Source organism: Scyliorhinus torazame, chromosome 1 (assembly GCF_047496885.1).
Source record: "Scyliorhinus torazame isolate Kashiwa2021f chromosome 1, sScyTor2.1, whole genome shotgun sequence".
Taxonomy (NCBI): domain Eukaryota; kingdom Metazoa; phylum Chordata; class Chondrichthyes; order Carcharhiniformes; family Scyliorhinidae; genus Scyliorhinus; species Scyliorhinus torazame.
In genome coordinates, this window is record NC_092707.1 from 417,321,523 (window position 1) to 417,346,267 (window position 24,745).

The 24,745-nt window shown below is 47.6% G+C and overlaps 2 protein-coding genes across 2 annotated transcripts in view; both read left to right on the forward strand.

Annotated features, from left to right (window-relative positions):
• Positions 1 to 24,745, forward strand: part of LOC140424943 (E3 ubiquitin/ISG15 ligase TRIM25-like) — an 872,674-nt gene that overhangs the window by 178,148 nt on the left and 669,781 nt on the right. The gene's annotated exons all lie outside the window — the stretch shown is intronic.
• On the forward strand, positions 4,884 to 23,193 carry LOC140428619 (uncharacterized). The gene is made up of 5 exons (XM_072515285.1): positions 4,884 to 5,222; positions 13,595 to 13,745; positions 17,048 to 17,091; positions 18,606 to 18,658; positions 20,807 to 23,193. Exons 1-5 carry the CDS (start codon positions 4,958 to 4,960, stop codon positions 20,921 to 20,923), a joined length of 630 nt encoding a protein of 209 aa, XP_072371386.1. The 5' UTR covers positions 4,884 to 4,957; the 3' UTR covers positions 20,924 to 23,193.

The following is a 24,745-nucleotide window of genomic DNA, read 5'->3' on the forward strand; positions in this document are numbered from 1 at the left end:
CTGTAACATGGCCAACATGCATTGTCCCCCAGTCTCTAACTGAGACAGAATCTGAGGGTTTAGTTAAGAAGGAGGTGGTTTTGGTGGTTGAACAGGTTTGAAGTCCCCACCATGGGTGGTTAACAGACTGCCCCTGGTACTTCCCTCCAACTTGGTCGACACTCCTTGGCACCTTCTCAATACCTGACTCTGTCTGTCCCTCACAACTCACTGTGTGAACCTGTCTACATAACACTCTCAGACAGAACATTCCAGATCCTAACCACTCGCTGTGTGAATCTGCCTCCACCACACTCTCAGACAGAACATTCTGGATCCTAACCACTCGCTGTGTGAATCTGTCTCCACCACACTCTCAGACAGAACATTCCGGATCCTAACCACTCGCTGTGTGAATCTATCTCCACCACACTCACAGACAGAACATTCCAGATCCTAACCACTCGCTGTGTGAATCTGCCTTCAGCACACTCTAAGACAGAACATTCCAGATCCTAACCACTCGCTGTGTGAATCTGTCTCCACCACACTCTCAGACAGAACATTCCCGATCCTAACCACTCGCTGTGTGAATCTGTCTCCTCCACATTCTCAGACAGTACATTCCGGATCCTAACCACTCGCTGTGTGAATCTGTCTCCACCACACTCTCAGACAGTACATTCCAGATCCTAACCACTGGACCTAATTACTGCTCAGTGTGGGGAAGGGTCGATGGGAGTGGAAGCCGGCTGAATGTAACCAGTAAGTAGAGTTTTCATTCCAATTACCCACAGAAATAACCTCTTCCAGATGAGTGAATTGGAGATGGGTTTGTGATGATGAAGAGCTAGGAGGTGATGTAAAGTGATCTTACTGATGTGTTCACTGTGGGGAAGAAGCTGAGCTCAGCTTCAGCAATTCCCCAAAGTTCCACATCTCTGGCTTTATCCTGAGGGGGTGTCTGGGGAGGTTAGTGCCGTGTGGCTGTTTACTGAGCTGCAGAGAAACTTTGTCTTAGCCGAGTCCGAATGTTGGACAGACATTTGGAGAGAGTGGAAAGAACATTGGGATCAATGGGGGAGGTGGAGAGACTGATCTGAGTGATGGTGAAGTTGGGAATGTTGACCAGGTTTCTGAGGGTGAAATGAGGATGAGGAGGGAGCCAGGGATGGTGCCCTGGGGACACAGCAGAGGCAATCATTCAGACACTGGAGGAGAAATCCTTTGGTGCTGATATAATGTGGATGATGTGAGCAGCAGGAGTGGGACCGTGAGAGAGCAGTGCCAGGGGCTGGAATGTGGATCGGAGACTTTTAAACAGGAACCTGTGCTCAGTGGTGTTAAACAGAGCGGAGAGGTGAAAGATTCTGAGGAGGGATAGACAGTGGCCATCACATTCACACAGATATCAGTTATGATGTTGATCAGTGGAGTGCCAGTGTTGTGGGTGAGAGTGAAGACTGATTGCAGGATCAGGAGCTGGGAGTGGGCAGGAGGTGGCTCCCAATTGCAAGAAGCAAGAGTCAGTCGAATGGATGGTTTGATTGTGGAGACAAAGAAATGGCTCCGTTGCTGAGAATGTGTGTGTGAAATGAGCATGGATTGTGTGGGGAGGAGTGGACAGACGGTCAGATCTAAGCACAGCTGTCTTTTCACATCCAGTCATGAATGATGGTGGGGAGTTGTGACGGTCCCGGACCAGACCCCAACTTTTGTTAGGATCCCGGACAGGAAACCCCAAACAATTTACAATTCATAAAACTGTGAGGAAAGGATATTTCACCCCAGGAGTGGTGAGTCTGACCAATAGGCATCTTTTATGGTAAAACAAATCTTATTTCAAACATCCCAATGTGATATCCCATGACCTGCCCAGCGAGGACTAAACACCATCCCTCACCAATTATCTACACTCCAGTGACCTTCCAAAACAGAAACTATATCCCATTGTCCATCTCTCTGTAAACAAATAAATGGTTAAATTCAACGATGACCTCACATTGACTACTCCTCAATCGCAGCTTTAAGAACAAAGAAAAGTACAGCACAGGACCGGCTCCTTCAGCTCCAAGTCTGCGCCGTCCATATTGCCCATCTAACTGAAAACCTTCTATACTTCCGGAGTACTTATCCCTCTATTCCCATCCTATTTATGGATTTGTCAAGGTGCCCCATAAACTTCACTTTCGTAGCTGAGTTCACCATCTCCTCCGACAGCGAGTTCCAGGCACCCGCTACCCTCTGTGTAAAAAAACTTCCCTTGCACATCGCCTCTAAACTTTGCCCCTTGCACCTTAAACCTGTGTCCCCCAGTAATTCACTCTCCCACCCTGGGACAAAGCTTTTGCCTGTCTACGCTGTCCATGCCCCTCATAATTTTGGAGACTTTTATCAGCATATCCCTCAAACTCCGCCGCTCTCGTGAGAACAAACCATGTTTCTCCAACCTCTCCTCATAGTTAATGCCCTCCATACCAGGCAACATCCTGGTAAACCTCTGCTATACCCTCTCCAAACCCTCCACATCCTTCTGGTCGTGTGGTGTCCAGAATTAAACACTGTATTCCAAGTGGCCTAACTAAGGTTCTATACAACTAGAGCATGATGTGCCAATTTTTATGCTCAATTGCTGGACCGATGAAGGCAAGCAGTCCGTATGACATTTTGACAACCTTCTTCACCTGTTTTGCCACTTCCACTGACCTGTGTACCTGTACACCCAGATCCCTCTGCCTGTCAATATTCTCAAGGGCTCTGGCGTTTAATGTATATTTCCCAAATATTTTAGACCTTCCAAAAAGCATAACCTCACATTTAGCCGGATTATAGTCAATCTGCCATCTCTCTGCGCAAGTCTCCAAACGATCTATATCCTGCCGTATCCTCTGACAGTCCTCATCGCTATCCACAATTCCACCAACCTTTATGTCATCTGCAAACTTATTAACACTGTCCTCCAAACAGCAAAGGTCCTCAGCAGGTACCCCTTCACCTGGGGTGTCCCTCGAAGATGTCGGGGATGTCTAACTGCCCCAGGATGCAGCTGTCGTGCACACTCCTGGGGAAGTGTGCACACACGAGCACGATCTCCATGTGGTGGTCGCTCACAAGTTGGAGGTTCAGAGAGTGGAATCCCTTTTTGTTGGTGATGGGAACTCCGTGGTACCCCGGTGTGTGCAAGTGAACATGTGTGCGATCTATTCCCCCCTGGATCTGGGGCATCCCAGCAATGCCCCCCCCCTCCCCCCCCCCCCCCCCCGCCGTACAGCTGAGGCAGCTGTGGGACCGTGATTGGAGAATGGGATACACTCAGTTTGGGGGTGAGGTTGGGAGGGGTGGGTGCATGAGGGGTGAGGTTGGGGGTGAGTTGGGGGTGGGGGAAGGCTGACTGTACACAGCAGCAGAATGATTATGAGGATTCACTGTCAGGGAAAGTGATCATTCCGAGGGAAGCAGTGAGCAGGATGGGGAGGGGATTAGGGATTTTCCGGCAACATTTCTGGTGCACCGAGCACAGAGCAGAGAAGCAGAGGAGCTGGAATGTGAGAGGAGGGATTGGGAGATGTGTGGCTCCGTGAGTGGGGACAGGGTGTGGGGAGAGCCTGAGACTGGGAGGTGTAATCAGGAGCTGCCGTCCATCCAGACGCACATCACTCTGCCCACTGACGTTGCTATTCCTCTTCACATTCCCAGTGGCATTCCTGTTGTTCCCTCAGTTCCTATTTCTATTATTTGGTCTCTATCTTTTTTGGTCCATGACCTTTAATTTGAGCAGGAGTGAGGAACACAAGGGTGGGGGTGCTAGATATTACATAGATATTCCATAATAGAATCATAGAATCATAGAAGTTTACAGCATGGAAATAGTTAACCAGTTGTATTTGTTGCTTGTTTAATTAGTTATTTTTAATAAGAAGTTAATTATGTTTAAATTTACAAACCTGATGACTGTAATTATTGGGCAGCTGAAGACCTCGGGTATTGTAAAATAAAAGTTAACATCAACCATGTTGTGACTCCGGGTCAAGTGGGGCTGGAATTGACCGCGCACTGGCCCAGGGAGTTGTAACAATATGTTTCAACTAATTGACATTTAACTCAGATACTTTTAAACATGAGCTGATGTGTGACTTGCTCAAAGCGAGACAGATACCGGCTGTCTACAAACAGAAGGAATATCTTCAAGCCGTGCTCCTTTCTTTCAATTCAACAGGAGCTTTGGGAGCCTCTAATTCGGGGTAATTCTCCATGGCAACGTTTCAGCCAATCAGAGTTTACTTTCTTTTTTAATAATCTTTATTGTCACAAATAGGCTTACATTAACACTGTAATGAAGTTACTGTAAAAAGCCCCTAGTCGCCACATTCCAGCACCTGTTCGGGTACACAGAGGGAGAATTCAGAATGTTCAAATTACCTAACAACGCGTCTTTCGGGACTTGTGGGAGGAAACCGGAGCGCCCGGAGGAAATCCACGCAGACACGGGGAGAATGCGCAGACTCCGACAGACAGTGACCCAAGCCGGGAATGAAACCTGGGACCCGAGAGCAGTGAAGCAACAGTGCCAACCACTGCTCTACAGTGCCGCCCATTGCCACCATTTCCCCTGTAGAATAAATTGTGATTCTTTATAATTTAACATTCCTGTGTTTTTCTCGATGAGTACAAAATGAAAAAATTGAACAATGTTTCTCTATTTGACAAGATTCAATCCTCAACAACCAAGCAACTGATTTTTAATTTACTCACACAAATATATTTTACTTTATTTGAATGAATCAGTCCATCGGTTCAGTCTTAGAATCTGGTTCTCGCTTTTTAACACCGGACATTCCCTTTAAACACTTTGGAACCTTCAAACTGGTGTTTAACTTGTTGATATTTTTCTCTTAAAGGTGCGAATACTCCAGTCCTTATCCAGTCTCCGAGTCTGGAACGTGTCCCAGAGGGTCAGACTGCACGGTTACACTGCACCATGCGGAACGCCGCAGTGACACACACCGATGTTCACTGGAACCGGGAGCTGCCAGGGAAAGATACGGAGAGGGTTTTAACACATGATATAAAGAACAGCACACAACGGAGTCCAGGTTTCACTGAGCGTTTCCATCCTTCCCGAGACACGTCCAATGAAACCTTCATCCTGACAATCAGCAACGTGCAGCCCAATGACACTGCCGTCTATTACTGCTCCGTGTGGGGAGATATCAGTGGGAATGGATCACAGCTGTGTGTAACCAGTAAGTACAGTTTCCATGATTCTCATGTGGTTTTACTCAGATAGAATCTTCTTGAAGTTATCTTCCTGAACTTAAATTCTTTGACTCCTTTGTTTGCTCGGGTTTTTGCCAATGTGGTGCCTCGAGCTGTTTTGTTTTATATTCATACTTTATTGGCAAGATGCCATCCCTAACTGCCCTGGAGAAGGTGGTGGTGAGCTGCCTCTTGACCCGCTGCACTCCATGTGGTGTAGGTACTGCTGTTAGGGAGGGAGTTCCAGGATTGTGACCCAGCGTCAGTGAACGGACGGCGATACATTTTGCTACGACACCCTGGGCCAGCGCACGGTCAGTTCCAGCCACACAGATCCCAGAGTCCCAACATAAGTGAATTAACCAGTAATTTGTGTATTTTCCTCAGATCTTTGACCCTTGACTTCTCCAATGAGTTACAGGCACCAGATTTGAAAGTAAAACATTAGAACTGTTTCTTTATAAAAAGAGTAAAAGGTGAACAGATAATGGAAATAATGTAACACTGATCTACTTGTCTAACTATTCCCCAAACACCGTCCCACCCGCCACTCACATGCACACAAGACAGACACACAGGGGGAAGGGAAATAATCAAAATGATGGGGATTAAACTGGGTGTGAGATATTTGAGGATCTTTGCTGCTGAGGTTGAGGCCTTTGTAGGCAGTGATAGAACATAGAACATAGAACAATACAGCGCAATACAGGCCCTTCGGCCCACGATGTTGCACCAAAACAAAAGCCATCTAACCTACACTATACCATTATCATCCATATGTTTATCCAATAAACTTTTAAATGCCCTCAATGTTGGCGAGTTCACTACTGTAGCAGGTAGGGCATTCCACAGCCTCACTACTCTTTGCATAAAGAACCTACCTCTGACCTCTGTCCTATATCTATTACCCCTCAGTTTAAAGCTATGTCCCCTCGTGCCAGCCATTTCCATCCGCAGGAGAAGGCTCTCACTGTCCACCCTATCCAACCCCCTGATCATTTTGTATGCCTCTATTAAGTCTCCTCTTAACCTTCTACTCTCCAACGAAAACAACCTCAAGTCCATCAGCCTTTCGTCATCAGATTTTCCCTCCATACCAGGCAACATCCTGGTAAATCTCCTCTGCACCCGCTCCAAAGCCTCCACGTCCTTCCTATAATGCGGTGACCAGAACTGCACGCAATACTCCAAATGCGGCCGTACCAGAGTTCTGTACAGCTGCAACATGACCTCCTGACTCCGGAACTCAATCCCTCTACCAATAAAGGCCAACACTCCATAGGCCTTCTTCACCACCCTATCAACCTGGGTGGCAACTTTCAGGGATCTATGTACATGGACACCTAGATCCCTCTGCTCATCCACACTTTCAAGTACTTTACCATTAGCCAAATATTCCACATTCCTGTTATTCCTTCCAAAGTGAATCACCTCACACTTCTCTACATTAAACTCCATTTGCCACCTCTCAGCCCAGCTCTGCAGCTTATCTATATCCCTCTGTAACCTGCTACATCCTTCCACACTATCGACAACACCACCGACTTTAGTATCGTCTGCAAATTTACTCACCCACCCTTCTGCGCCTTCCTCTAGGTCATTGATAAAAATGACAAACAGCAACGGCCCCAGAACAGATCCTTGTGGTACTCCACTTGTGACTGAACTCCATTCTGAACATTTCCCATCAACAACCACCCTCTGTCTTCTTTCAGCTCGCCAATTTCTGATCCACATCTCTAAATCACCCTCAATCCCCAGCCTCCGTATTTTCTGCAATAGCCTACTGTAGGGAACCTTATCAAACGCTCTGCTGAAATCCATATACACCACATCAACTGGTCTACCCTCGTCTACCTGTTCAGTCACCTTCTCAAAGAACTCAATAAGGTTTGTGAGGCATGACCTACCCTTCACAAAGCCATGCTGACTATCCCTGATCATATTATTCCTATCTAGATGATTATAAATCTTGTCTCTTATAATCCCCTCCAAGACTTTACCCACTACAGACGTGAAGCTCACCGGTCTATAGTTGCCGGGGTTGTCTCTGCTCCCCTTTTTGAACAAAGGGACCACATTTGCTATCCTCCAGTCCTCTGGCACTATTCCTGTAGCCAATGATGACATAAAAATCAAAGCCAATGGTCCAGCAATCTCTTCCCTGGCCTCCCAGAGAATCCTAGGATAAATCCCATCAGGTCCCGGGGACTTATCTATTTTCAGCCTGTCCAGAATTGCCAACACCTCTTCCCTACGTACCTCAATGCCATCTAATCTATTTACCTGGAGCTCAGCATTCTCCTCCACAACATTGTCTTTTTCCGGAGTGAATACTGACGAAAGATATTCATTTAGTATCTCGCCTATCTCTTCAGACTCTACACACAACTTCCCATCCCTGTCCTTGACTGGTCCTACTCTTTCCCTAGTCATTCGCTTATTCCTGACATACCAAAAGAAAGGTTTTGGGTTTTCCTTGATCCTTCCTGCCAAATACTTCTCATGTCCCCTCCTTGCTCGTCTTAGCTCTCTCTTTAGATCCTTCCTCGCTACCTTGTAACTATCCATCGCCCCAACTGAAACTTCACACCTCATCTTCACATAGGCCTCCTTCTTCCTCTTAGCAAGAGATTCCACTTCTTTGGTAAACCACGGTTCCCTCGCTCGGCACCTTCCTCCCTGCCTGACCGGTACATACTTATCAAGAACACGCAGTAGCTGATCCTTGAACAAGCTCCACTTATCCAGTGTGTCCAACACTTGCAGCCTACTTCTCCACCTTATCCCCCCCAAGTCACGTCTAATGGCATCATAATTTCCCTTCCCCCAGCTATAACTCTTGCCCTGCGGTGTATACTTATCCCTTTCCATCCTTCACGTAAACGTCACCGAATTGTGGTCACTGTCCCCAAAGTGCTCACCTACCTCCAAATCCAACACCTGGCCTGGTTCATTACCCAAAACCAAATCCAACGTGGCCTCGCCTCTTGTTGGCCTGTCAACATATTGTGTCAGGAAACCCTCCTGCACACACTGTTCAAAAAATGACCCATCTAATGTACTCAAACTATCTCTTTTCCAGTCAATATTTGGAAAGTTAAAGTCTCCCATAATAACTACCCTGTTACTTTCGCTCTTATCCTGGATCATCCTCGCCATCCTTTCCTCTACATCCCTAGAACTATTTGGAGGCCTATAGAAGACTCCCAACAGTGTGACCTCTCCTTTCATGTTTCTAACCTCAGCCCATACTACCTCGGAAGATGAGTCCCCATCTAGCATCCTCTCCGCCACCTTTAATACTGCTCTTGACTAGCAGCGCCACACCTCCCCCTCTTTTGCCTCCTTCTCTGAGCTTACTAAAACACCTAAACCCCGGAACCTGCAACATCCATTCGTGTCCCTGCTCTATCCATGTCTCCGAAATGGCCACAACTTCAAATTCACAGGTACCAACCCATGCTGCCAGTTCCCCTACCTTATTTCGTATACTCCTGGCATTGAGGTAGACACACTTCAAACCACCTACCTGAACACTGGCCCCCTTCTGCGACGTCAAATCTGTGCTCCTGACCTCTATACTCTCATTCTCCCTTACCCTAAAACTACAATCCAGGTTACCATGCCCCTGCTGCATTAGATTAAACCCCCCCCAAAGAGCACTAACAAATCTCCCCCCCAGGATATTTGTGCCCCTCAGGTTCAGATGTAGACCATCCTGTCTGTAGAGGTCCCACCTTCCCCAGAAAGAGCCCCAGTTATCCAGAAATCTGAATCCCTCCCGCCTGCACCATCCCTGTAGCCACGTGTTTAATTGCTCTCTCTCCCTATTCCTCATCTCACTATCACGTGGCACGGGCAACAACCCAGAGATAACAACTCTGTTTGTTCTAGTTCTGAGCTTCCATCCTAGCTCCCTGAAAGCCTGCCTGACATCCTTATCCCCTTTCCTACCTATGTCGTTAGTGCCAATGTGGACCACGACTTGGGGCTGCTCCCCCTCCCCCTTAAGGACCCGGAATACACGATCTGAGACATCACGTACCCTTGCACCTGGGAGGCAACATACCAAACGTGAGTCTCTCACGCTCCCACAAAATCTCCTATCTGTGCCCCTGACTATCGAGTCCCCAATTACTAATGCTCTGCTCCTCTCCCCCCTTCCCTTCTGAGCAACAGGGACAGACTCCGTGCCAGAGGCCCGTACCCCATGGCTTACCCCTGGTAAGTCGTCCCCCCCACAAGTATCCAAAGCGGTATACTTGTTTCTCAGGGGAACGACCGCAGGGGATCCCTGCACTGACTGCTTTTTCCCAGTCCCTCTTACAGTTACCCATCTATCTCCAATCTTTGGTGTAACTAATTCCCTGAAGCTGCTATCTATGACCCCCTCTGCCTCCCGAATGATCCGAAGTTCTTCCAACTCCAGCTCCAGTTCCCTAACTCGGTCTTGGAGGAGCTGGAGATGGCAGCACTTCCTGCAGGTAAAATCAGCAGGGACACTAACGGCATCCCTCACCTCAAACATCCTGCAGGAGGAACATTGCACTCCCGTCCCTGCCATTCCTCTAACTTTCTACCAATATCTGGCTAACAACTAAATTAAATTTTAAAAACAAAAAAAATATTAATAACAATAATAAAATATGGTACTTACCTCACACCAATGGGTTTTATTATTATGTTAGAGGAGGAGGGCGGGTGGGAGACACTACACGTGTAGTGTCTCGGGTTTCCTCTCCGCCAGAATTTATTGGTGAGGGTCTTCCCAGAAGTCTGCGGGTCGACTTCCTGTTCCCACCTTAAACACTAAAATTTAAAAAAATAAAAATAAAAAATAAAAATTTAAAGGAGAGTCTTACCTCCCAGAAATCACTTCCGCACTGGGTAAGTCTCTCCTTTAAATTTTTATTTTTTATTTTTATTTTTTTCGGGGGGCTGAAATGGACTAGCCTGCTCCGCTCCTGCTGAAATCGACTGGGCCTGCAAGGTAAGTAAGTAGTTAATCAGTACTTACCTCACCCAGGCAGCGACCTTTTGAACGGTCCCCTCTGCCTCGCAGCTCCCGCGCTTTTTCAAATTCCCGCGCTGTTTCTAAGGTCCCGGCTCTCTCTCCCGAACTAAACAGCTGACCTGCAAGGTAAGTAAGTAGTTAATCAGTGTGCAAGGTATTGAACCATCGGTTAGCTTGGACCCTCAAGCTGGACCATTCAGGCCGGATTCTCAGGCTGTGGGATCCCCTCTGGGGACAGGCTTCAACTTGTGTTGAGCTGAGCCTTACCCACAGACAGGGAACTTCAAACCTGCTGAGTTTCTGATATGTGGTCAGCTTCAGCAGACTCACCAACAACTTGTCTCAGTTACACAGAATATTAGAGCAGCATTTTCCTGAGGCCTTTGAGAGGCCTGGTACTTTTAATGGAAGAGGAACCGGAAAGATCCCCCTCCCCAGCTCTGTATTCAGGTTTTGAGTACTCACTAACTGCTCTGTGTACCTCAAGGGGGTTCAAGCTGAGATTTGAGAGAGAATCCCCCTCTTCTGGGGGAGAGATTCAAGAGGATTCTGCTCAGCTCTGCAGTTTGGAAAAATCTGGGTTGGCCGGCACCGATTCGTCCTCCAACACGGCCGGAGACTTCTCCGCTCACACTCTCCTTGGCATTCCGTGGGCCACAACAGTTTTACGTGTTTCTGTAACATGGCCAACATGCATTGTCCCCCAGTCTCTAACTGAGACAGAATCTGAGGGTTTAGTTGAGAAGGAGGTGGTTTTGGTGGTTGAACAGGTTTGAAGTCCCCACCATGGGTGGTTAACAGGCTGCCCCTGGTACTTCCCTCCAACTTGGTCAACACTCCTTGGCACCTTCTCAATACCTGACTCTGTCTGTCCCTCACCACTCGCTGTGCGAAACTGTCTACATCACACTCTCAAACAGTACATTCCAGATCCTAACCACTTACTGTGTAAATCTGTCTCCACCACACTCTCAGACAGAACATTCCAGATCTTTACCGCTCGCTGTGTGAATCTGTCTCCACCACACTCACAGACAGTACATTCCAGATCCTAACCACTCGCTGTGTAAATCTGTCTCCACCACACTCTCAGACAGAACATTCCAGATCTTTACCGCTCGCTGTGTGAATCTGCCTCCACCACACTCTCAGACAGAACATTCCTGATACTAACCACTTGCTGTGTGAATCTGCCTCCACCACACTCACAGACAGAACATTCCAGATCCTAACCACTCGCTGTGTGAATCTGCCTCCACCACACTCTCAGGCAGAACATTCCGGATCCTAACCACTCGCTGTGTAAATCTGTCTCCACCACACTCACAGACAGAACATTCCGGATCCTAACCACTCGCTGTGTGAATCTGCCTCCACCACACTCTCAGGCAGAACATTCCGGATCCTAACCACTCGCTGTGTGAATCTGTCTCCACCACACTCTCAGACAGAACATTCCAGATCCTAACCACTCACTGCATGAATCTGCCTCCACCACACTCTCAGGCAGAACATTCCGGATCCTAACCACTCGCTGTGTGAATCTGCCTCCACCACACTCACAGACAGTACATTCCAGATCCTAACCACTCACTGCATGAATCTGCCTCCACCACACTCACAGACAGAACATTCCAGATCCTAACCACTCGCTGTGTGAATCTGCCTCCACCACACTCTCAGGCAGAACATTCCGGATCCTAACCACTCGCTGTGTGAATCTGTCTCCACCACACTCTCAGACAGAACATTCCAGATCCTAACCACTCGCTGTGTGAATCTGTCTCCACCGCACTCTCAGGCAGAACATTCCGGATCCTAACCACTCGCTGTGTGAATCTGTCTCCACCACACTCTCAGGCAGAACATTCCAGATCCTAACCACTCGCTGTGTGAATCTGCCTCCACCACACTCACAGACAGTACATTCCAGATCCTAACCACTCACTGCATGAATCTGCCTCCACCACACTCACAGACAGAACATTCCAGATCCTAACCACTCGCTGTGTGAATCTGCCTCCACCACACTCTCAGGCAGAACATTCCGGATCCTAACCACTCGCTGTGTGAATCTGTCTCCACCACACTCTCAGACAGAACATTCCAGATCCTAACCACTCGCTGTGTGAATCTGTCTCCACCGCACTCTCAGGCAGAACATTCCGGATCCTAACCACTCGCTGTGTGAATCTGTCTCCAACACACTCTCAGACAGAACATTCCAGATCCTAACCACTCGCTGTGTGAATCTGTCTCCACCGCACTCTCAGGCAGAACATTCCGGATCCTAACCACTCGCTGTGTGAATCTGTCTCCAACACACTCTCAGACAGAACATTCCAGATCCTAACCACTCGCTGTGTGAATCTGCCTCCACCACACTCTCAGACAGAACATTCCGGATCCTAACCACTCGCTGTGTGAATCTGTCTCCACCACACTCACAGACAGAACATTCCAGATCCTAACCACTCGCTGTGTGAATCTGCCTCCACCACACTCTCAGGCAGAACATTCCGGATCCTAACCACTCGCTGTGTGAATCTGTCTCCACCACACTCTCAGACAGAACATTCCGGATCCTAACCACTCGCTGTGTGAATCTGCCTCCACCGCACTCTCAGGCAGAACATTCCGGATCCTAACCACTCGCTGTGTGAATCTGTCTCCACCACACTCTCAGACAGAACATTCCAGATCCTAACCACTCGCTGTGTGAATCTGTCTCCACCACACTCACAGACAGTACATTCCGGATCCTAACCACTCGCTGTGTGAATCTGTCTCCACCGCACTCTCAGGCAGAACATTCCGGATCCTAACCACTCGCTGTGTGAATCTATCTCCACCACACTCTCAGACAGAACATTCCAGATCCTAACCACTCGCTGTGTGAATCTGTCTCCACCACACTCTCAGACAGTACATTCCGAATCCTAACCACTCGCTGTGTGAAGAAGTTTTTTCTTCATTTCGCATTTGCCTTTTTTGCAAATTATTTTTTTGCCCTCTGTCTCAATCTATTCAGAAAGGGGAACAGTTTCTCCCTGTCTGCTCTGGTCAGAACTGCTGTGATTTTGAACATCTCGATCAAATCTCCTCTGATCCTTCTTCCCTCCAAGGAGAATGGTCCAACTTCTCCAATATATCCCCGGAACTGAAGTTCCTCATCCCTGGATCCGTTGTTTTGAATCTTTGCTGCTCTCTCTCCGATACCTTCACATCCTTCCGAATGTGCGATACCCAGAACTGGATGTAATATTCTGATTGAGGCTGAACTAATATCTGAAGCTGAATATACTGAAGCTGCCGTGTGTGTAACATTCTGATACTTTACAGAACAATCATCCGACCAGAATCCCGGGACAGCAGATGCGATTGTTTTAAGCACGGGTATAATCCTGGCCTTTGTTGTCTTGTTCTGCTTCGCTCTGCTCACACGTTATCTTGTAAAAAAGAGGTTGCACTCTGCAAAGAACTCCACACAAGGGTAAATATGACTCGTCTTGTGTCTGATACTGTTACTGCACAGGGTGATTATTTTGTAACTTGCTGCTTTTAGTGAGGAGCCACATTCTCCTTGCAGCCTATCATTCAAGTGTGTGACCTGCTACTGTTGAGACCAACACATGTGCCAGTGCTTGACTGGTGCCAGTCATCTCCAACTGTCCTGGCATCACAACCACCCCAGTATTGACCAACAGGCACCTAACTGCTGCTGCTGAGAGCCAGGATGGTTATAACAGTTGAAGCACTAAACCTCGCCCTTCGGACATTCGTGCTGGATAATTGCCCCCCTCGCCCTGCGTGCTGGTTCAGTGCCCGTGTCTCGCTGGCTGCACAGTCCCTCATGGTGGTTAGAACAAACAAGTGTTCATGTGCTCTGTCCAAACAGCCCATGTCGGCCTTTATCCTCCCCACAAGGAAATAGTTCTAATCATATTCACACTATGTTCCCAAATCTCTTCAGCGTTCTTTTTCAACACCTCCCTCTCCAATCTAATCTCAAATGATGACATTATTTCTGCCTCACCCACTAGTCTGGGTGAATCCCACATCCTCCCGACTCTGTGTCAAGATATTTATCTGCCCTATTCTAGTCTCTTCCATAAGCTTGTATCCAGAGCTCCTCAATCTTCACCCTCCCTGTAAAAGTCTGCTTCTATCTCTTCTATCCCAAGTTTAAAGAATTTTGAAGACCTTTGATCATATTGCTCTGCAATCTGGGTTCTGCTAATGATAAAAAATGTCTCCCGTCTTTCTTTGTATTTGTTTTGCTGACACCAGACCCAATCCCAGTGAATCTCTCCTGTTTCCTCACTAACGCCTGACAGCTTAATCAGCTTGGAGTGGGGAGCTCTCTAGCATGTCTCCAAAAACTGATATAACTTTCACTGTCAGTGAACAACAGACGTCTCGGTGTTTCGTAACTAACATTCAAAACATTAAAATGTTCCAGGGAATATTGTGCAAAATGGGTGTTGAAATTTCCAGGTTGTAACGAGACAGCAGTGAGTGCATGGCCCAGATAGCGGAAAATCCCAGTATTCATTGTGGATTCACTGGGAGCCCAGGGGAATCCTGACCAGTCTGGTTCGGGTGGTGTGACCATGGACATCTGCACAGTTTGCATTGCTTTGATAGAAATGAGATGGATCAGATTTCCCAGGAGAAGTCCGCACTGTTTCCAGCCCTTTCTCAAAGTGTGACATGCTTTGTGTTTATTGAGTTGGGAGGTTAATAGGGGGGTGAAAAAGGCAGATGGGACACTTGCCTTTATCAATTGGGGCATCGATTACAATAGCAGGGAGGTCATGTTGGAGTTTTATAGAACTTTGGTGAGGCCACAGCTGGAGCACTGTGTGCAGTTCTGGTCACCACATTACAGGAAGGATGTGATTGCACTGGAGGGGGTGCAGAGGAGATTCACCAGGATGTTGCCTGGGATGGAACGTTTAAGTTATGAAGAGAGGTTGAATGGATTTGGGTTGTTTAGTCTGGAGCAGAGAAGACTGAGGGGCGACCTGATCGAGGTGGACAAGATTATGAGGGGCATGGACAGTGTGGACAGGGAGCTGCTGTTGCCCTTAGTTGAAAGGTCGGTTACAAGGGGTCACAAGTTCAAGGTGAGGGGCAGGTGGTTTCGAGGGAAGTAGAGGAAAAACCTTTTTACCCAGAGGGTGGTGAGGGTCTGGAACGCGCTGTCTGGGAGGGTGGTGGGGGTCTGGAGCGCACTGCCTGGGAGGGTGGTGAGAGTCTGGAACGCACTGCCTGGGAGGGTGGTGACAGTCTGGAACGCACTGCCTGGGAGGGTGGTGAGGGTCTGGAACGCACTGCCTGGGAGGGTGGTGAGGGTCTGGAACGCACTGCCTGGGAGGGTGGTGGGGGTCTGGAACGCACTGCCTGGGAGGGTGGTGAGGGTCTGGAACGCACTGCCTGGGAGGGTGGTGAGGGTCTGGAACGCACTGCCTGGGAGGGTGGTGAGGGTCTGGAATGCACTGCCTGGGAGGGTGGTGAGGGTCTGGAACGCACTGCCTGGGAGGGTGGTGAGGGTCTGGAACGCACTGCCTGGGAGGGTGGTGAGGGTCTGGAACGCACTGCCTGGGAGGGTGGTGAGGGTCTGGAACGCACTGCCTGGGAGGGTGGTGAGGGTCTGGAACGCACTGCCTGGGAGGGTGGTGAGGGTCTGGAACGCACTGCCTGGGAGGGTGGTGACGGTCTGGAACGCACTGCCTGGGGGGGTGGTGACGGTCTGGAACGCACTGCCTGGGAGGGTGGTGAGGGTCTGGAATGCACTGCCTGGGAGGGTGGTGAGGGTCTGGAACGCACTGCCTGGGAGGGTGGTGAGGGTCTGGAACGCACTGCCTGGGAGGGTGATGACGGTCTGGAACGCACTGCCTGGGAGGGTGGGAGAGGCAGTTGCCTCACATCCTTTAAAAAGTACCTGGATGGGCACTTAGCCGTCATAACATTCAAGGTTATGGCCAAGTGCTGGTCAATGGGATTAGGTCGGCGGGTCAGGTGTTTGTCAGGGATCGGCGCAGACTCGATGGGCCGAAGGGCCTCTTCTGCAGAATCTGTGTGATTCTGCGATAGAAAGATTAAAGTCACCAATCCTAAGCTCCCAGAAGAAAGGGAAGAGACTGAGACAGGTGCTGTCACCTTGTCCCCATCCCAAACTCGCTGTGTCCACTGCACCTCGCTCTGGCCTTTCTCTCTCACTCTTTGGGATACGGGAGGCAAAATAAATCAATCAGTGCTGAAATATTTTCTAAATGATCGGTTTATTGATATTAAGACACAAGGGCAGGGATTCCCCAAAATCGCGGCAAAGTGTTGATGCCGGAGTAAACACCAGAGTGTTTCACGCTGGCGTCAATGGGCCTCTTGGCCCAGCGATTCTGCAACCCACAAGGGTCTTCGCTCCCTCCAGGAGACCAAAGGTTAATCGTTCATTCCTCTGATGTTACAGCTGCTTCTTGTCCCGGATGTGAAATCATTGCAAAATGAGAAGTTTCTCAAACAACTCTTTCACTTCCAAAGTCTGAAATTAGAATAAGATGCATGAGCTTGATCAAGCTTCCCAGCATGCCTTCTGATTTTGGTCACATTGTGGAGCCAATTCTGCTTATTTAGTAAATGATTCCGGATATATGGCTCATCCGTGTCATTGTCCTTAAAAACTGGAATCAAAGGCCCATGTTGGAAAATCTAAACTCCGTCTCCGCCAAGAGTGTGACCTGTTGTTCTGCAGTAACGCTGCAATGAAGCTAATGTGTGGCATTTCTTTAGGATCCCTGATGAAGACCAGAACCCTGTGTATGCAACAGTGGACGGTGAGTAAACTAATTCAACCATTGTTGCAACGCTCACCGGGAATTACGCTCGATCCCAGATAACCCTTTGATGCTGTTAGTTTTGGATGTAATTAACATGCTAATAATTTGACCAATTTATTTGTCTGATTTGCAAAGTTTACTATTAAATGCTGTAAAGCTACATCGGACAGAATGAAGGTGGTTGGAGGCTGTCCCCAGCCCTCTAGCTGCAGAGTGTGAGACATACCCTCAGGGTGGCAATGTTACAGAGAGTGACCCCAAAAAGATAAACTTTCAGACATAGAAAGTCCACGGAACGGCCTCCTATATTTCACCAGCGTCTGGAATATCCTTGTAGAGTGATCACATTGTCAGTTCTCAGAGCAATTCCTGGGAATAGAGATGGTTAAGAGTTGACCGATTAGTTTGATATGAGAGTTTTTGGATTGAATCGAGAGAGAAAAACTATTTGCTCTGGCGAGTGGGATAACAAGTAGAGATCAGAGATTTAAAATCATTGGGAAAAGATCGAGAGGGGAGATGGAGAGAAATGTTTTTCACTCAGAGAATTGTCGGGATCTGAAATGCTCGCCTGGAAAATGTGGAGGAAGCTGATTCCAGAAATCATCTTAAAAGAGAGTTGGGCAGGTACTTGCTGTGGAGGGAGAGCAGCGAAGGTTTACCAGGCTGAATCCTGGATGGTGGGACTGTCCTATGAGGAGAGACTAAGTGGGTTAGGATTATATTCATTGGAGTTTAGAAGAGTGAGAGGGAATCTCATAGAAACTTACAAAATTCTAACAGGATTAGACAGGGTAGATTCAGAAAGAATGTTCCCGATGGTGGGGGAATCCAGAACTAGGGGTCATAGTTTGAGGATAAGGGGTAAACCTTTTAGGACTGAGGTGAGGAGAAATGTCTTCACCCAGAGAGTGGTGAATCTGTGGAATTCACTCGCACAGAAAGTTGTTGAAGCCAAAATGCTGTGTAATTTCAAGAAGGAATTAGATTTTGCTCTTGGGGGTAAAGGAATCCAGGGATATGGGGGGGAAGGCGGGATCAGGGTATTGAACTTGATGATCAGCCATAATCATAATGAATGGGGGAGCAGGCTCGAAGGGCCGAATGGCCTCCTCCTGCTTCTATTTTCCATGTTTCTGTGTATGTCTCAGGAATTTACAGGATTCCGGATAAAAAGCAGGAATGTGGGATTGGGCACAATGGCCCTTTAAAGAATCAGCACAGGTTCAATGGGCCGAATGGCCTCCTCCTGTTCTGTGAGTTGCTGATTTCTCTGATGAACTTTATAACGGAGAGGAGGCCTCATGTCTCCCGGGAAAACTGCCCAAGTCACTCCGGAATTTTCTCTTGCTGTCATTCCAAGTTTCCTGAGCTCGACCTTTACCATAAGACCATAAGACCATAAGACATAGGAGCGGAAGCAAGGCCATTCGGCCCATCGAGTCCACTCCATCATTCAATCATGGCTACATGGATTTATTCTGAAGAAACATCTTTGTGTTTTCTTTCAGATAAAACACGGAGCAGCAATCAAGAGGTTGAAGAAGCTCCTTCTGCTCCTTTGGTAAGGAAATGGAAATGGGACTTAGCTGCTGTTCTTTGCTGCATTTTAGATTTGCTGCCATTTCCCAAAATAGGAACCACATCAATTAAAGAGGAGTTTGAATGTTACTGTAAGTTTACAAATCAATCCTTCTGTTCCAGACAGGAGAGTGATAGACAACCTGCTCTGATTTCCCCGCTCCACCTGTCTGTCAGCACAACGTGGTTTCAATTATTTTTAAAGTTAGTCGTGGCATATTTTTCAAATCCATTGGGTTCTGTGAACCAATTTACTGATAAACTGCAGAAAACTGGAGTTAACAGTAACTCAGAAGGTTAGTTTAAACCTGGGGAGGAAGTTTCACAACTCCCCACTCCATAACACACACTCATATATAGACACACTCACACACTCTCACACTCTCTCTCACACACTCACTCACACACACTCTGTCACACTCTCTCACGCAAACACACACTCACACTCACACACAGACACACACCCTGTCACACACACACCCTCATACACCCACTCTCGCATTGCCGCCCTCTCCCTCACGCGTGCCCTCTCTCCTTCATTCTGTCACCATCTCTTTCTCTCTCTCTCTCTCTCAAACACTGACTTGCATAATCACTGCTTATTTATATATTTCAGACATATTTTGAAAAGTTTCCAGTACCTTCTATGTGACCAGGTTGAAGTTGGGGACAGAGTTTCTCTGGGTTTCCAACCTGAAACTTGAGGTGTCATTTTTTGAGGGGTGATTTTTTGAGGGGTGATTTTCTGAGGGGTGATTTTCTGAGGGGTGATTTTTTGAGGGATGATTTGTTGAGGGGTGATTTTTTGTGGAGTGACTTTTTTGACGGGTGATTTTTTGAGGGGCGATTTTTTGACATGGATTTTTTTTGAGGTGTGATTTTTTTGAGGGGTGATTGTATGAGGGGTGATTTTTTGAGAGGTGATTTTAAGCCCCTCTCCGTCCGTGAGAAAGACACTGTGGACCCAAACTCTGGAGTGAAGTGAAAAATGTGATTCTCTCCGGCGTGATTGGTGTTTGGAATCTCCGTCCCCTCCCCCCCCCCCCCCCCCCCGCCCCCCCCCCCCCGCCCCCACCCCGCCGGGGGAGGAGTGAGAATCACACGGTGTGCGATCAGGAACCTCACTGTAATACATCAGCACACCATTACCCAGCACTCTCTCCAGACCTTACCCCCTCCCTCACGGAATCTTGACTCAGCGTGACGTCCCGCCAGCATCATTTACACCAAGGCTGGCCGGGCGTGAGGCAGTCTCAGAGTCTCCACCTCACCAGAGTGACGCCGGTAACTACACCAATCACTTTTATTTCTGAGAGGCACAAGATTCCATGAGGATTCACACCGTTTTTCCCGTTGAGACTGACACTTTGGAGGCTCGGAATCTAGAAGAGCCTGTGAAGAATATTTAATTCCACAACAAGTCAGGTGCAGGATTCCAAATAAAGTGAAGGAGAAAAGAAAGAGAGAGAGGAGGGATAAAGGGACTGAGAGAAAAAGTGAAAAAGACATTTCTGAGAATAATTTTTTCCAAATCTCCAACAATGATGAAAAGCTGAATGAATGAGACATGTCGGACTTAATTGTCAATTCCAGGGGGGTTCTTTGGCAGTCATTAAGACAGACCATGCCATTAAAAACAATAACTGACATTCCAACACTGGGGGCTGGATTCTCGGGCCCCCCAGACACGTGTTCCTCGGCCGCGCGCTGTTCGCTGGCAGCGGGATTCTATCATTGACGAGGTGGGGGTGAGCTGCCTTCTTGAACCGCTGCAGTCCCTGAGGTATAAGGACATGAAATGTAAAATATTCCCTGGGACTATTTGGAAGATGGGCAGAGGAATCATCCTTAAATGTCCTGGGTGATATTTATCCCGAAAAAACATGACAACAGATTGGTCATTGTCACATTGTTATTTGTGGGATCTTGCTGTGTACAAATTCACAGCTGTAGCAGAGCGACCAGAGTCAATAAAAAGCACACCCCAGCGGCTTGTCAGCATCTTCCAGTGAGAAAGGCAAAGAAGAAGAAATCATTCAGTTATTAATAATAATACCGTTTGATCTGTTGACAGTCATGCTTCCATTCTGTGTGGAAATAAATACTGATCAATATTTCTATTGGATTACAGTCAGGTGAAGGGGAATGCAAATATGCTGAGCTTCGATTCCATTGCCCAGGCACCAGGCAGCCGGCAGTATCACTGACTGAAAGCACAGCGGAGTATGCTGTTGTTCATCGTTCTTAAACCTCAAAACCAGCAACAATTAACCAGTGGGACAAGCAGCAGTCACCAAAACCTCACCCAATCACAATCATCTCTGCCTTTCCTGCACATTTCAACGGCTTCAATCTCTCAACAATATCAGAGTGAGATCGTAAATCCCAGATCCTGATATTACTGGACACTCAGACCCTCCCAGACCCTGATATTACTGGACACTCAGACCCTGATATTACTGGACACTCAGACCCTCCCAGACCCTGATATTACTGAACACTCAGACCCTGATATTACTGGACACTCAGACCCTGATATTACTCGACACTCAAATCCTCCCAGACCCTGATATTACTGGACACTCAGACCCTGATATTACTGGACACTCAGACCCTGATATTACTGGACAATCAGACCCTGATATTACTGGACACTCACACCCTGATATTACTGGACACTCACACCCTGATATTACTGGACACTCAGACCCTGATATTACTGGACACTCACACCCTGATATTGCTGGACAATCAGACCCTGATATTACTGGACACTCACACCCTGATATTACTGGACACTCACACCCTGATATTACTGGACACTCACACCCTGATATTACTCGACACGCAGACCCTGATATTACTGGACTCTCACACCCTGATATTACTGGACACTCAGACACTGATATTACTGGACACTCACACCCTGATATTACTGGACACTCACACCCTGATATTACTGGACACTCAGACCCTGATATTACTGGACACTCACACCCTGATATTACTGGACACTCAGACCCTGATATTACTGGACACTCACACCCTGATATTACTGGACACTCACACCCTGATATTACTGGACACTCAGACCCTGATGTTACTGGACACTCAGACCCTGATATTACTGGACACTCACACCCTGATATTACTGGACACTCACACCCTGATATTACTGGACACTCAGACCCTGATATTACTGGACACTCACACCCTGATATTACTGGACACTCACACCCTGATATTACTGGACACTCAGACCCTGATATTACTGAACACTCAGACCCTGATATTACTGGACACTCAGACCCTGATATTACTCGACACTCAAATCCTCCCAGACCCTGATATTACTGGACACTCAGACCCTGATATTACTGGACACTCAGACCCTGATATTACTGGACACTCAGACCCTGATATTACTGGACACTCACACCCTGATATTACTGGACACTCACACCCTGATATTACTGGACACTCAGACCCTGATATTACTGGACACTCACACCCTGATATTGCTGGACAATCAGACCCTGATATTACTGGACACTCACACCCTGATATTACTGGACACTCACACCCTGAAACTACTGGACACTCACACCCTGATATTACTGGACACTCAGACCCTGATATTACTGGACACTCAGACCCTGATATTACTCGACACGCAGACCCTGATATTACTGGACTCTCACACCCTGATATTACTGGACACTCAGACACTGATATTACTGGACACTCACACACTGATATTACTGGACACTCACACCCTGATATTACTGGACACTCAGACCCTGATATTACTCGACACTCACACCCTGATATTACTGGACACTCAGACCCTGATATTACTGGACACTCACACCCTGATATTACTGGACACTCACACCCTGATATTACTGGACACTCAGACCCTGATGTTACTGGACACTCAGACCCTGATATTACTGGACACTCACACCCTGATATTACTGGACACTCACACCCTGATATTACTGGACACTCAGACCCTGATATTACTGGACACTCAGACCCTGATATTACTGGACACTCAGACCCTGATGTTACTGGACACTCAGACCCTGATATTACTGGACACTCAGACCCTGATATTACTGGACACTCACACCCTGATATTACTGGACACTCACACCCTGTTATTACTGGACACTCACACCCTGATATTACTGGACACTCAGACCCTGATGTTACTGGACACTCAGACCCTGATATTACTGGACACTCACACCCTGATATTACTGGACACTCAGACTCTGATATTACTGAACACTCACACCCTGATATTACTGGACACTCAGACCCTGATATTACTGGACACTCAGACCCTGATATTACTGGACACTCACACCCTGATATTACTGGACATTCAGACCCTGATATTACTGGACACTCACACCCTGATATTACTGGACACTCACACCCTGATATTACTGGAGAGACTGAAATTGCCCAAATGTGACACTGTGTTGAGAACATTGTTCATGGAATGAAGTCTGTAATTTGCCTAAGAAGACATTATTTGCTTTGTGAATATTGCTACAACCATTTCTGTCACAAAAGCACATTGCATTGATCATGTCCTTTCATTGAGGGAAGTATTTGTAACGGTTGGTTTTGCTTTGCAGTATTAAGGACTAATAATTGTGAAATATTGGTCAGTGACTAATCCTTTCTCCTGGGTGTCAGTGTGGATTGTGGAGAGATTGTTGAGGTATGGATTAGTCTGGGCTCAATTCTAGAGGCCCCGGTGATGGAGAGAAACCTGTGCTCTGCCTCCTCCTGGATCCCTGGGAAGGGGTTTGAATGGGACACGGTGCTGTGGCGAGTGGCCAGAGATCACTGGAGATTTCGGAGCCGGACTGGGGTTGGTGACCAATTTGAAATCAGCTGATGATAGCGCCAAGGAGCGTTTGCAGAATGGAATTCAAATGTGGTCAAAGGGCCAATGACCAAAACCCCAGGACATCAGAGTTGTCTCCTAGGCTCAGCCATCTTCCGCTGCTTCAATAATCTCCTGGATCTGTGTCAATGAGGAGGGTATTTGCTGATGTTTTCACACTCGCCCTCCACCCCTGCTCATGATGAAGCTGATGCTGGTCTACAATTAGACCTGGTTAGCAGCCATTCATCTGGGACAACTGGTTCACCTTCTAACCCCTCACAGCTTCCTCACAATCTAAAAGGCATGTTAGATGTGCACTTAAACACTTGCTCCTTGCCTGGGTGGGTCAGCCTGCAGCAACATTTGAGAATCTGGGCACCGGTGGGGACAGAGCTGTTCACTGGGGATTGGTGGTGTTTCCCATTTCCACCAGCAGCGCACTCTGGTGGCTGGTCTACACGATGCACCGCAGCAGCTCGCTGAAGGTTATTTGCACCACACTGCCCTCCCCTGGTTTCTCTACCACCAAGAAACACAGCAGCAGCATCATTGTGGCAACATCTTCAATTCCAAGTTAGCTCCCAGTCACACACCATCCAGATTGTTTATATCAGCCATTCCTTCATCATCCATTCATTGGAATGTGTCACCTATCGGAACATTGGGAATACTGTCAGTACACAGCCTGCAGTGGGCCCAGTGTCACAGATTCACTCGGATTAGGAAATAAATGAGTTCCAGGAATAAAAATACTTGGGATAAATTTATCCACATTATTGGAGAAATATTTTTTGAGAGTTTGATATTAAAATGTTGATTGTATACACAGGAAATATTATATACTATAAATAAAATGGTGGAGAAACTGTTTTGTGTGATTGGCTGGGTTTATTTTTAATTGTTTATTCTTGGCTGGTCTGCAGTGTGAGACGTTTCTGGAAGTTTTTGCCGGTAATTTCCGATTGTTTCTCTCACTTTTGTTTGAAGTGTTTCTCCATCTCCAACCAGCCAATCAGCAGGATGCGACCATGCAAATCAGGGCCTGGCTTTCACACTGGGGCATTTTTAGGCGAGGGGTGAATGTGAAACAGCACAAATGGACTTCCCGTTGGGTTCCCGCGCACCCTGACCTCTCGGCCATTTTACACTGGGACCGGGGAG